General features: G+C 42.4%; 1 protein-coding gene across 3 annotated transcripts in view; it reads left to right on the top strand.

Annotated features, from left to right (window-relative positions):
* The first annotated feature begins 6 nt into the window (after positions 1-6).
* Positions 7-13,700, top strand: part of MBOAT2 (membrane bound glycerophospholipid O-acyltransferase 2) — a 147,057-nt gene continuing 133,363 nt past the window's right edge. For 2 of the 3 annotated variants that reach the window (XM_017853497.1, XM_017853470.1), the window contains exon 1: positions 7-177. Coding sequence is in view for 1 of the 3 variants with exons in the window: in XM_017853470.1 (XP_017708959.1) it covers positions 103-177 (75 nt within the window). In the remaining 2 variants the exon portion in view is untranslated. The remainder of the gene's footprint in view (positions 178-13,700) is intronic. The other variant, XM_017853479.1, reaches the window with a different exon arrangement.

Raw genomic sequence — 13,700 nt, 5'->3', positions numbered from 1 at the left:
GCCCAGGGGCGGGCGCGCCGCTGCATCCCCATCTCCTCGTCGTCGCCCGGCACAGCGCGAGCGGGCGAGCAGCGCGGGCGGCCGGAGCGCCGAGGCCCGGCCATGGCCACCACCAGCACCACGGGCTCCACCCTGCTGCAGCCCCTCAGCAACGCCGTGCAGCTGCCCATCGACCAGGTACCCCGAGGCGCCCTGGCGCCGGGCGTCGCGCCCTCGCCGCCCCTCCTCCCTGCCGCGGTGCCACCCGACCGGGGGCCCGGGAGGAGGGTGGGGGCTGGGGCCCGGCGCCCATTGCCCCCCTGCCCGCCGCTCCCTGGAATGGGGGGGCAACAAGCCGGTTATTGTCCCAGAGCCCCCTCCCTCGTCGGTGCGCCCCCAGCCCCGGGCCTGGCGGGGGTGGGCCGGGCATTGTTGCCGGCGACAGCCCCCTGGGAAGGTGGTCGTATGGGCATGCGGGTGTGCATGCGGTCCCTGCCCTCCGCGGTAGCGGCGCTCGGATTCAGGGGTCGGGTCCCGGAGCAGACCCCGGTGCGCATGGACCGGGGTGTAGAAAGGGTGCGGAAGGCTGCGCTTTGGTGAGCCCGGCGTGGTGCTGCCTGCCCCGCGCGCGCCTCTGAGCGACCCCCGGAGAGGCTGATGCATGGGTCTGGGTGTGCTGGGTGCCTTAGAGACGGCGTCGATGGGTGCTAGGGGCCCGGAGAGGCTTAAGCGCTATTGCACTTTGGGGACAGTTTGCGTTGGATTGTGGCTTAAGAGAGACAGAGGCAACAGTTTGGGGGAAGGCAGACAGGTTTTGAAGAAAAGTCAGAGGGAGTTAATCCCAGGATTCTAGCTGAGAAAGTGGCAACCCTGTAGATTGATGCAACCGCCTTACCTCCTTGCTCAACCGTCAAAAAAGCTCTTGACAGTGTCTAGGGAAGGGTGGCATTTAAATGAGGCCGATCGAGTTTGATGGTTTAAAGGGCCTAAGGATTACTGAGAAATAAACAGCATTGTGATGGGAAAAGCAGCGCCATTTTTACTGAGAAAAGAAAGTTTGGAAGTGTTTTGTTGTGAGAGTGAGATTTAGGGAAGTTGTTAATGGGGCTGGGGGGCGGGCGGGGGTATAGTTAGGTGATTGCTGTAGCCCCAGGCTAAAGGTAGTTAACTTTGGAAATTTTGCTTACAATTATTTCAAGTGTACTTAACCTGGAAGTGTTTGCACTTCACACTGGATACAGGTTCACTGTCTTGAACTTGAAGGTGCTGCGGTCATTTAGTCTTCAGGGATTTCATTTCGATCTGGGATTCCTTCTTGTTCAGACGGCTTTCCATAGCAGCAAGCTGGAAACCTGACATTAGGATACTAGCTGCTTTGTGCTTTACTGTTTTAAATAAAGTCGCCTTAAGTATGTCGAAGGAGTGTTAAACAATTGTGGCTTCTGTTGAAATTCCACATCGCAGTCATAACTTCTGGTTGATAGTAAAGTACCTATCCCCCACCTGTCTTGAACAACAGTTCTAATGTGTGTCTTGCTAATAAAGTATGGTAGTGAAATTGATCGTGTAATTGAAGAAAATATTCTTCTCTCTTTATTAATAAATTGACCAGAATTTAGGGTTTTTCATCCTCTCTGCCCTGCGGAGGATTCTTGCTGACGTTTCCACACTGGTGTGCAGTGTATGACCTTTTAGCGTATCACACTCCTGCCTGAAATAGGCTGCTTCCAGTGTATCAGCAAATGCAGGGTGGGTGTCTGTTGAAAAGTTCCTTGCTGATGAGGAACAAGGGAGATAGGTGTATACACTTACATTTCTTTCAGAGAGATGGGCACATATTCACGTTCTTTTTCTCTCCCCCCTTTCTTTCCCTTTCGCTCCATGTCTGCTGTAGCCCTACCTGTCCCTGCTATGCTGAAATATTTTCTTAAATATGCTAATAATACTATTCATTTATATAATGCTTATAACTTTTTAAAGTGATTTTATATTAATGAACTCATTTAAGCATCCAGAGAAAGTTCTTTTCAGTACTGAAATAGTCAGGAGAATCAAGGGAAAGTGACAGGACTTAAAATTTTTGACATCCTTCTTTATTAGCTAAAGGTCTTAAGTTGGTACCTTGGGACTACTCTAAATTTGTATAGCCATATGTAACCCTGACTTTGTGTAGCACAGTCATGCACTGCATAGTGACATTTTGGTCATCAGACCGTATGTCCGATGGTGGTCCCATAAGATTATGATGGAGCCGAACAATTTCCATTGCCTAGTGAAGCTGTAGTCATTGTCATGTCGTAGCACCACGCATTACTTAGGTGTTTGTGATGATGCCAGTGTAAACAAACCTACTGTGCTGCCAGTCCTATAGAAATCTAGCACATTGTGTATAAAACTACACAGTTAGGTACAGTACATAATATTTGATAATGCTAAGTGCATCACTGCTTTGTGTATTTACTATACTTTTTATTGTTGTTTTAGAGTATACTCCTACTTATTTAAAAAAAAAAAAGTTAACTGTAGAACAGTCCGAGGCAGGGCCTTCAGGAAATATTCCAGAAGGCATTGTTATTATAGGACATGGCAGCTCCATGCGTGTTATTGCCCCCTGAAGACCTTCTAGTGGCACAGGCTGTGGAGGTGGAAGACAGTGATGTTAATGATCCTGACCCTGTGTGGGCCTAGGCTAGTGTGTGTGTTTATGTCTTAGTTTTTAATCATTTTTTAAATTACAAAAAAATTAGTAGAAAAGCTGATAGAATAAGGATATACAAAAGAATATTTTGTGCAACTGTGCAGTGTATGTTTTATGCTGTTATTACAAAAGAATTAAAAAGTTAATAAAATAAAAAAGTTTCAGTAAGCCAAGGTTAATTTATTATTGAAGAAAGGAAAATGTATTTTATAAATTCAGTGTAGCCTAAATGTAGAGTATTTATGAAGTCTACAGTGGTGTACGGTAGAGTCCTGGACCTTCACATTCACACACTACTCCCTCACCCAGAGCGACTTCTGGTCCTGTAGGCTCCCTTCATGGTGAGTGCCCCATACAGCTGGACCATTTTAAATCTTTTATGCTGTATTTTTACTGTACCTTTTCTATGTTTAGATACATACATACTTACTATTGTGTTACTATGGTATTCAGTACAGTATGCTGCTGTATAGGTTTGTAGCCCAGGAGCAATGGGCTGTACCATCTGGTCTAGGTGTGTAGCAGGCTATGCCATCTAGGTTTGTGTAAGTACACTATGGTGTCCGCACAGCAACAAAATTACCTAATGATTTTTCAGAATATAGCCCCATCATTTAGTGACACGTGACTGTACTTTGAGTTGTTTTCTCTTTGAGCAAGGCTTTAAAATACTGGATTAACTTTTCATAGTGATAATAAATTGTTTCTTTGAAGCACTTAAAAGTTGACTTTCTTGTTGATGAAGCCGTTGGAATAACTAAATCTCAATTTTGTAAAATTGGATGACTGATGTCATTTATCCATTATTTTAAATTGAGCAAAATAGAAAATTTTTATAATGTAAATAATTTATTCCAAGTTGAGAGAAGGCTTATGAATTTGTTATAATCGGATAGTGTGATTCAACAGGAAAAAGACAAATCAGGAAATGAAAAGTGTAAAAATACAACTTGTTAGTATGTTAATTTGGTATGTGCTAATTAACAATGTTTTGAAAAATTAGGAAATTATAAAAGCAGTTGTTTGATGTCTGAGGAAGAAAAGGATTTTAGTGTAAGAAAAATTGACTTTTACTAGGTAAGTGTGGAATTTATGAGATGATAGAAATTATGGGTCTGCATGGAATGTAAGAATGCACCTTGCAGGGCAAGGTAGCAGAAAGGAGGAGTGTTTTGTGGTTAGGCTGAGGCCAGGGAAGGAAAAGAAGCAAAAGACTTTGCTGTAGACTCCTGGGCTGTTTGATCTTTACTGAGAATTCCAGAAGTATTGGAATTTAGGTAGCCATAGTATTTGTTCAGTAGCCCTTAAATTTTAATAAAAATATAGAATCTATTAAGTGAGGTTACATGATGCTTCAAGATAGGAAGTATCGGGCATCTGATGTTTGCCTTTCTAGGCCTTGTTTTCCAGATGACTTTATTTCTAGGGTAATGTTTGGTAGGTGGTTATGATTAAAGGAATGTATGGAAAGTGGGTTTTGAGGAGGGAATTGTACTGAGAAAGAGCTGTGCCAAGAAAAGGCTCAAATGTGCTATTTAGACGACATCAGGAATCACTGAAGGTATCTGTGTTCTTTATTATTAATAGTTGCTGATGTGCTGGATTTTTAAGACTCGAAAGCGAGTACCAAAATGAAACAAGAAAATAATTAAATATCCCAGATCAACCTATTTTTTAGAGTGTTTTTATTTTTCAATCTTAACATACCCTATGCTCTATTACATTTGATTTGCCTAACTCCCGGTTACCAGACTGAGGTTGCTATCCAGCCTTTTCCCTCTTCCTCCCTCCCTCCCACCTCTTTCTTGCCTTTTTAACCATTTTCTGTCCTTATTTCTCATGATGCTGTAATTACTGCTATGAAACTAGAGTAAATTTCTCTAGTGATGTGATATCCAGGATGGCATACTTGGCAGAAGGCCAGTTAGGGATGAAACTGGCCTGTATAAAGTCATTGAGCAGCCGTGTTTAGGGACAGGGGTCATTGTTTTAGAGATAATGTGCTGAATTCTGGGCAGGGAGAGGGGCAAGATGGAGACTCAGGATCTTTTGAAAGGTTTGGAGGGGGAAAGGGAAGGAGGAATGGTTATATGTTACTAATCCTGCAAAGTCAGATAATAATTATAATGTCTAACACTTAATACAGTTTTCAAAGCTGTTTCACACAGATTATATTATTTAATCAAATCCTCACAGCACCTTGTGAAGTCAGATAAAGTTCAAGGCCTGAAGTATTTAGCTTCACGGGTGTGTGTGCATGCATGTATGGTATTTACTATTTGAATAAAAAAGGTCAGTTTTAGTTTATAGTCTTAATAATATGCGGCAAATATTTTTGGCAGATCGTAATTTTAGATCATATTTTTGGAGGGAAAGGTGGAGAGCAACTGAAGGTGCCTGAAGTCAACACTGAAGGGCTAGGGGTTGTGGTTGACACAGGGAAAATAATGATGTGTGTAAGGGAGTGAAAGCATTGTGGGCTTACGAGATCTTTGTTTCCTCTTTGGACAGTTTGTTGACTGATCTTTTCTGTATATTCCCCCCTGCCGCACTGTATAGATAACCAGTGAAGTGAAGTTGATGTTAGGGAAAAGAGTAGTTTAAAACATTCACTTCTTTAATCTTCCTGCAGGTCTGTACTATGATGAATTCCATTTCATAGGTGAAGAAACAGGTGAAGTTCTCAGTATTGAGCCTTCTTAAGAGTGTGACTTTTAGGAAGGAAAGGTGAATGAATGGTAACAAAACAAGCAGATCAAAGATTTATTTTCAACTTGCCATTTGAATGCTCTAGGTTTAGAACATAAATATTTAATTCTTATCTCTTGTCTGTCTACTTTTACACTCATAATGAGCATTAGTCTTCATCATGAGAGCATGAAAATCCTGACAGTCTGCTGTGGACGATTCCTTCTCATCAGGAAGGCATATGGGACTGAGAATCTCGAATCTGTATTTTTGCCCCTGTCAGTTAACAGTTTTAGATATGTTACTATACATGAATGAGTTTCCTCCTCTGTGTGTGTTGGTCTTAGTTTTAAAATTCCATGATTCTCTGTTTGTCTTATTAACTGATGAAGCTGCCCAAATTCTTTTGGACTAAGTTGGAGAGAAAATAAATAAAATTTAAAGGAAGAAAGTTGAACTACTAAATTTTGAAGATTTTTCAATAGTAAAGAGAGTTGAAACTGCCCCTCTGTTTAATTCAGAGCAGCTAAGCAAAATACCACAAGCCCTGACAACAACTGCAGCTAATATGGGTCTCCCTGTATTTCATTGTCCTTCATTAAGAGGAAGTAGTGGGGCAGTGGTGTAGTGGAAATGGCATGATTAAGTTGGCAGCCAGACTCTGCCAGCCTTGTGCTCTTTGGTAAAACACTATGTTTTTCTTTAAGCCCTGATTTCCTTATCTGTAAAATAAGGATAATAATAAGTGGTAGTACCTACTTGTAGGTTATCGTGAAGATTGAAACCGTAATCTTTGTAAAATGGCAGGCCTCTAGTAGATGTTCGATGCACAGGTTCTTCCTCTTTACAAATTATCAAATTTCTGGAATTTATGTTTTTCTTTTGAGAAGTTAACATCTGTTCATATGTATTTCATTTTTAATCTTTAGGACTTCCTTTTTGGGAACGGAAATACAAGGCTTGGGTCGGGTCATATGCCCACACAGTGATTAAACTAGGATTAAAATCTAGTTTTGAATTTGGAGTCAAAAGTGGTTTTTCTGCTTCCTCACTGCTCAAGAGCTCTTTGTCTCCCTGCTTTAAAAATGCTTCCTATGTTGTTACTGCCTCTGTAGGTGCAAATAGCCCTCATGTCTGTTTATTGGGTCCATCAGGACCAACTTTCCAGGGAAATAAAACAACTCATACTCAGCTTTTGGCTCCAGTTGGTTTAACAGGTGGGACTCTACAAGGATAGCACTTGGTAAGATTCCTTTAAAATAAAACCAGCCATAAATATTACCCTCAGCAGAGTGGTCTTTTAATGATTTTTATGCATGCTATGAGTGATTGAAGCAGGCTTTTGTCAGTATGTAGTGTGTGGCAAGTGGGGCAGCTGATGGGTGGAAAGGTAGGCTCAGGATTCAGGAGATGGGAACAGGCACTGGTGACATGCCCCTTCTACCATGGCTTCCCAATCCTAACCATCCTTCCTGTATCCACTGCACCTTCCATACGAATCTTTTTCTGAATCCCATCTGATGTGACCACTTCCTTATTTGAGCCACGAGAGTATTTTGGATTTGGCATTGTTCTGGCATTTGCATTCTGCTTAATGTTGTACGTATCATTCAGGGTTCTGGTAAGAGAGACAGATTGAAGTAGGTAACTAAGGCAACCAGGTAACTTAAAGAGCTATTTACAAAGATGTGGGCAGGTCTTGAGGAATATCAAGGAATAGCGAAGTTCCCAAGCCAGCTGTACTAGACGTGGAGGGTCAAGGGGGAAGGAAGGAGCAGAACCCCAAGATAGTGGCTGTGGAGCAGGGACTTCTTCGCAGCAGGGGAGGAAGAGCGATGGCCTCCAGTTGAAGGACTCAGTCAGCCTCCAGCGAAGCTGAGTGAGGGCTGCAGCCGGGAGAGCATGCCCCTGCCTTTCGCTTCTCCCATCCTCTCGTCTCCTGCTGGAGTCTACTTCAGAGGACAGGTTGGTGCTTTGGGGGCACAGAATACAGAGGAGAGTGGATCTGAAGGGGCGTTTAAATACAATCCAGAACGTTAGGGTTGCTTCAGTATTACTTATTTCTCTACCCGATGAATACAAATAAAAAACCCGTTGTCAGACTCCTTTATGCACATTCTTATTTTGTCTCTTTCTTCTTAGTCATACATTTTGAAAGAATAGTTGATTTCCTAATTCCAGTTCACTCTTTTTTTTTTTTTTTTTTTTTTTTTAGTCATACATTTTGAAAAAAAAGTTGATTTCCTAATTCCAGTTCACTCTTTTTTTTTTTTTTTTTTTTTTTTTTTGGACGGAGTCTCGCTCTGTTGCCCGGGCTGGAGTGCAGTGGCACGATCTCAGCTCACTGCAAGCTCTGCCTCCCGGGTTCACGCCATTCTCCTGCCTCAGCCTCCCGAGTAGCTGGGACTACAGGCGCCCGCCACCTCGCCCGGCTAGTTTTTTGTATTTTTTAGTAGAGACGGGGTTTCACCATGTTAGCCAGGATGGTCTGGATCTCCTGACCTCGTGATCCACCCGTCTCGGCCTCCCAAAGTGCTGGGATTACAGGCTTGAGCCACCGCGCCCGGCCTCCAGTTCACTCTTAAAACCATTATAATCAGGCTTCTGTCTCTGATACTCGGAGCTGAATCCAGTGGCAAATGTTGAGACGCGCAGCACTCATCATTTACTTCCTTGCTTAAAACTCTTCACAGCTTCCATGTTGCCGAGCCATTGTGGTGCTTTTTTAAAGTGTGGCTCTGAGACCACTTGTGTCAAAAATCACTGGGGATTGTTACTAAAGTACATTCCCAGGCTCTACTCAGGCTACACCCAGTGAGGGCCGGGGAGTCTGCCTTTTTGACAGGGTTCCTTCCCCCCACCTCCCGCCACCATCACAGATAAGAGACTTGGACCAAAGTTTTTAAGCTCTTCGTATTATTAAAAGTTTATTAAAATGGAATGTATTTTTTAAAAATGTTTATATTTAACACATTAACATGTACTCGCCAAAATATAAGGCAGTATAATTGTGCTATTGACAATATAGTCACAAGGGAAAAATAAAATTCATAGTGGACTCTACTCTAGGCAATTTGGCCCTGAAACAAGACAAGACTGAAGTTGGATGATGTACACATCTCCCTTCAATCCTGTCACTGCATCTCTGGTGACTGTATGTATAATCCCATGTGTAGAAATGTTGACAGTCTACATTTGGGGTCCTCCCCGAATGGGAGGCCTGGGCCAAGTATCCCTTTTGGCCTGCTCTATGAGAGAGCCTGCTCCATGTGATTCTTTTACCCTCCTTTAAAATTTTATTGATTGATTGATTGAGATAGGCTGGAGTGCATGGCTCAATCTCAGCTCACTGCAGCCAGTAGTGAAATTGCTGGACTATGTGGCAGTTCTTTTCTTACTGTGAGCTTACCTTTGAGAGCCTCTGTCTGATGGGGGTAGGCTTAGACCCTCCGAAGGATGGCTTATTCAACCCCCGACCCCTGGCAGACTCTCACACTCTTTCCACACATGCCAAGTAAATTGCTTAGAGCAATGTATGCAGAAGTGGCGAGCTGGAATTTCAATCCTGGCTTTCTGCTGCTTAAAGTACTTGCATACTCAATTACTTAAAATGCTCCTCGATACATTTTCTGTCTTTTAACTCCTTGCCTTTGATTAAGCTGTTTCCTCTTGAAATCCCTGCTACACTTTCTGGCTTGGCAGATCCATAGTTTTCAATAGTCAGCTAAAGCCTGTGCCTCCTTAATGAAGCGTTTTAAGATTTGCTCATCCTTTCCTCCCTTTTTGGGTATCTTGTGTGCATCATGTGTTCATGCATACTACACCTACATGCCCTAAGTATTTGTAATACTTCAGCCTCAGGCTGCAGGCATCCCAGGTGGACCCATGACTTGGGACGCCTTCACACAGCTGTCTCGCATCCCATGCAGCATTTATGTCATGAGGCCAGTGTTCTGGAGAAGGACTGAGAGAAGAGAGACCCCTGGTAGTCCTGATCCGCCTCTTGCCTTTGCTCTGGACTAACCAGCGTGTCCCATTTATGTACCGCAGAAGCCCAGTATCATCCAGTCTTTCTGTCTTTCTTAGGAAAGAGTTAATGGCAAGATCCCATGCGGGGTACTCACCTCTCTCCACTGACTCCTTGTCATGTGTGAGTACCCCTCCAACTCCAGGAGGCAGTGCTGCAAGAGTGCCTGATGTTTCCAGGTGACTGGGCCGCCCTGTTGATTAGGGTCCTCTGAACAGTCCCCTCATGCCCCACTTTCACTGTATTCTACTCTGATAACACCTGGAGCATTGAATTTTTTTTGGCTTGCTTTACAAGTCTCCCTCCCAAACTAAATTCCTTAAGAATAAGGATCTCCACTTACTCATCTTTGTGTCCCGTCTGCCTAGGACCATTCTTGGCATGGAGCATGTTTGGAGTCCGCAGGGCTGGTGTGATGAAACATAGACTGGCTCAGCTTCTGACTGTCGCTTGTTAGCTGGGTGCTCTTGGCAAGGTGCTGATCTTTTATTCGCTTCAGTTTCCTGGTCTATCAAATAGGGCACATAGTGGGTCCCTCCCCACGGAGTTGCGGTTAGCACTGAGAAGACGATGCACACAGAGTCAGAACCTGGTGCTTTGGGTGTTACTGACTTTAAGTGCTTTTCCAGGGGCTGAGGAGGTCACCATGCTGTTTAAGTCTTCACATTTTTCAGAGCCTAGGAGAGTGTTCTCTGTCATCCATTTTACAAGAAGTGGAATGTCTCATATATGCCAGGTGGTGAACAAGACACAGGGTACAGCGGAGGTACTGCAGTTGAATGCAGTGATTTTCAGACTTATAACACCACAGCTCCTTGGAGCACTTAGCCTGGTAGAGAGGGCCAGGTCCTGCCGAGGAAGTTAGAAAGGCCAGGTTCTGAGAGGTGCTGTCTGGTGGGGTGGTGCTGGGTGTTCCCAGGGGACTTTTCCTGGTAACTGTGCACTTTTCCTGTCTTTCACTGGCACTCACGCCTCCTGGGCTAGGTAGAAGGCAGGTTAGGGGCTGGGGAATCTGAGGACACTCACTTCACTGGCCGACAAGCTTCTACACAGACTGAGCTTCTGGTCATTCTGTAGCTGCTTTCTCTTGCAGCTGGTCTGTGCCTCTTACCGCTGTGGAGTCTTGAGCATTCTGATGCCTTTGGTGGTTAAGCTCACTGAAGGACTGCGCAGCTGGTCTCTCTTAGGTAAGAAGTGAGCGATAGAAACCTTTTTCAAATGGGTTACTTAAAAGGAGGCTAGAGACATGCAAAACATTGAAGAATTTTGGGGGATTTTGGCTGGATTATTCAAAAACAATTGAATATAACTGAGAGGTACCAGTATTTTCAGCTGGATGATTACAGTGTCAGGTGTGGTTAGAAAAAACTTTATGAGCATTTTAATCAAGAGATTCAGATAAAAGAAGCCTGCAGTTGCACAATTGTCTTTATCGATGGAGAACAAAGGACTGCCACTTTTAGTGTCCCTCTAGTAGGGCCCTCTAGAAAGACTCCTTTGGGATATCTCACCCACCCTCCATGTCTTCCAACCATCCATCCAGTCCAGGGAAGCCTGACTTTTGGGCAGCAGCGGATGAGTCATCGATAGATCCTCCCAGAGCAGCTCAAAGGAACAGGTAAACTCGTGTCCCTGTGGAGTGGGGAAAGCTCTGCTGAGCCAGGCGACCAGCCAGCTGCCAACCCTGTGGACCACATTCTTCTGGGAAGTCCCGGGCTCTGACCAGCATGCCTTGCTTCTGTCTAGGCATTGGACAAAGATGTAACATCCCATTTTAATCCATCATCTCTTAGAAACTTTTTTAGGTTTTGGAGATTTTCTGTGCCAGACTTAGGTGTGTTAGTGGAAGGTCAGAGTGATACATAATGTATAATTTTAGATATATTTAAGTTGTTCAATTTCGTGTATAGTGTATGTTAAAATAAAATAGATAGCTCCCTGCTTATACAAACAAAACATTCTGGTTCTTTTAACTTTCTTTTTGAAACTAAATTATAGCTGAAACTACAATATATACATGAAAAACATCTAAGTGATGCTTTCCTTGTTAAAACTCAATGCAGAGGCTGGGCACGGTGGCTCATGCCTGTAATCCCAGCACTTTGGGAGGCCAAGGCAGGAGGATCCCTTGAGTCCAGGAGTTTGAGACCAGCCCAGGCAATGTAGCGAGACCTTCATCTCTATTTTAAAACAAACAAAAAGAACGAATGGAGAGAGGTGCTGCCTGTTACATAGCAAGTAGTTACAAAACTGTTTATCTATTGGGTGCTCAATAAATAGTAAGTAAAATTGGATTTATCTAATTTAACAATATTAAATTTCATGATAGATGTAAAGACCTGCAATAAAGGTCTAGAAATTAATTGTAGACAGAAAGTGACTTGAGACCAGAAGTACATTTTATCAACAAGCCCTGGGAGTTTTTGTTGATTGTATGGTGTTGCTTAGCTGACCGGATCGTGAGGTTAGGTGAAATAGCTAATCCCAACATAAATTCCAAGTTCAGATGTCTGGAGGGTACCAGGGAAGGAACATAAATGGAAAGGCAGATGCATGGGTTTTCTGAGGTGTGGACAGCATGACCGTCCGAAAGCCCATGCCCAGTCCAAAGGGAAAGCACCTACTCACTTTTGCTAATGGCGACCGTAAAGGAATGTTGGCTTGATGCGACCAAAGCTGATTTGTCAAGGGAAGATGGAAATTTTGATTTTTTGTGAAAATAGGATTTTTAAAATTTTGGGTAAAATTTTAAGTTTTCTCCTTTTTGAGCCCTGATAACACATCTAAGGCTAGATTTAGTTGATTGGCCACCAGGAGTTAGGTAACAGTTTCTGTTACAGTTTATGGTATTCAGTCCATCTGAAGTACACTTGTGTTCTGCGACTTAAAAGGAGCATTCACAAATGGGATTATAACCAGAGCAGGGCACTGAGGACTACAGAATGCTTGGAAACCATGTCAAACAGTAGTTGAAGATACAGTTCTTATATTTCACCGTTTAGTAATTTCATCCTTAAATTGACTGAAAGAGTTTCACATTTTATCTGACTAGTTCTTTTCATTTGGAGAAGATCACATCTTGGAAATAATCTTGAAAGTTAATACCCCATTACAGTGGAAAGTTGGAATTTCACACTACTAGCATTTTATTCTTTTTGCAGATCCAGTATTGCTATTATTAATTGGTTTACATTGTCAAGGCTATTTTATGGTATGTGACATTAAAATAAATGTCTAGCTGGAGGGGAATAAAGTAATACTTGGAAAGGTCTTGATAAGTCCCTGTCAGTTTTTTGTTTTTCTAGCATGTGTATTGATTTTTGGCCAAAATGTTTTATTTTGTGATAACTCTGGAGTTATCAGCTTTGGAGTTTAGGTTTAATCTGCAGTGTGCTTCACTGTGAGTGTCAGCATGCCTTTTCTAATACTAGGACTGACACAGCTGTTCTTATTAGCTGTATCCCAAGAATAGCAGTGACGGAGATTTTTGGTTTGCAAGTAGAGCCAAGAAGATGAAGGTAGAGGACAAGGCAGAGGTTTGTTGAACTAGTACTTAGTATCTTTGGAGATAGTTAAGGGGTTCTTAGTATAAGCTTATAATGTTGGGTGCTGTAATTATAGCCCTTGTATATTTCCTGTACAATGAGACTAGTTATGTCTTCACCTTTTGTTCTTGGAAAATACTTTTAAAGCCACATAGTAAAGGAAAATTTTGGTAAACTTGGCATCAAACATTGAGCCTCAGCTGTCTATTAGACTTGAATGGAAATTCTGATACACTAATCAAAATTAATTCTAAGTATTGTTGCAATTTTTATATGAATTGAGGGAATTCATTTCTAAGGACTCAAGTTTCTTTTTAAGGTATAAGAAATATAAATTAATGGAGAAATATTCCAAGAAGGTTTTTGGCATAGACTCAGAGTTTTACTTTATAGGATTATAAAGTGATCTGTTAAATAATTTTTGAATGAATATTGCATTGGGTAGGAAATGCTTCAGTAGATTAAAAAATTCTTAGAGATTAATATTAAAATAGTATATTAAAGATAAAAGGATGTTGGTACCATGTCAGCAAAGACAGAAAAGACTGGAATAGTGCCAGAGGCTGGGCTTGGATTGCTTTCCTTTTTGTATTTTATTGAAAGCAGGAACCACTAGAAAATAATATAAAAATATTTAACTACTTTCCCTATTTTGTCTCTATCTCCAGATTTGATAAATGTGTGACATTGAAGTTTAGCCCTTGTGAAATGAAGGAGAAAGTGTAAATTTTCTTGGAATCCTGTAGCAAAGGTGCAACTTCTA

Source organism: Rhinopithecus bieti, unplaced genomic scaffold (genome assembly GCF_001698545.2).
Source record: "Rhinopithecus bieti isolate Rb0 unplaced genomic scaffold, ASM169854v2 scaffold_1530, whole genome shotgun sequence".
Lineage (NCBI taxonomy): Eukaryota > Metazoa > Chordata > Mammalia > Primates > Cercopithecidae > Rhinopithecus > Rhinopithecus bieti.
This window is presented reverse-complemented; position numbering and strand designations above follow the sequence as displayed.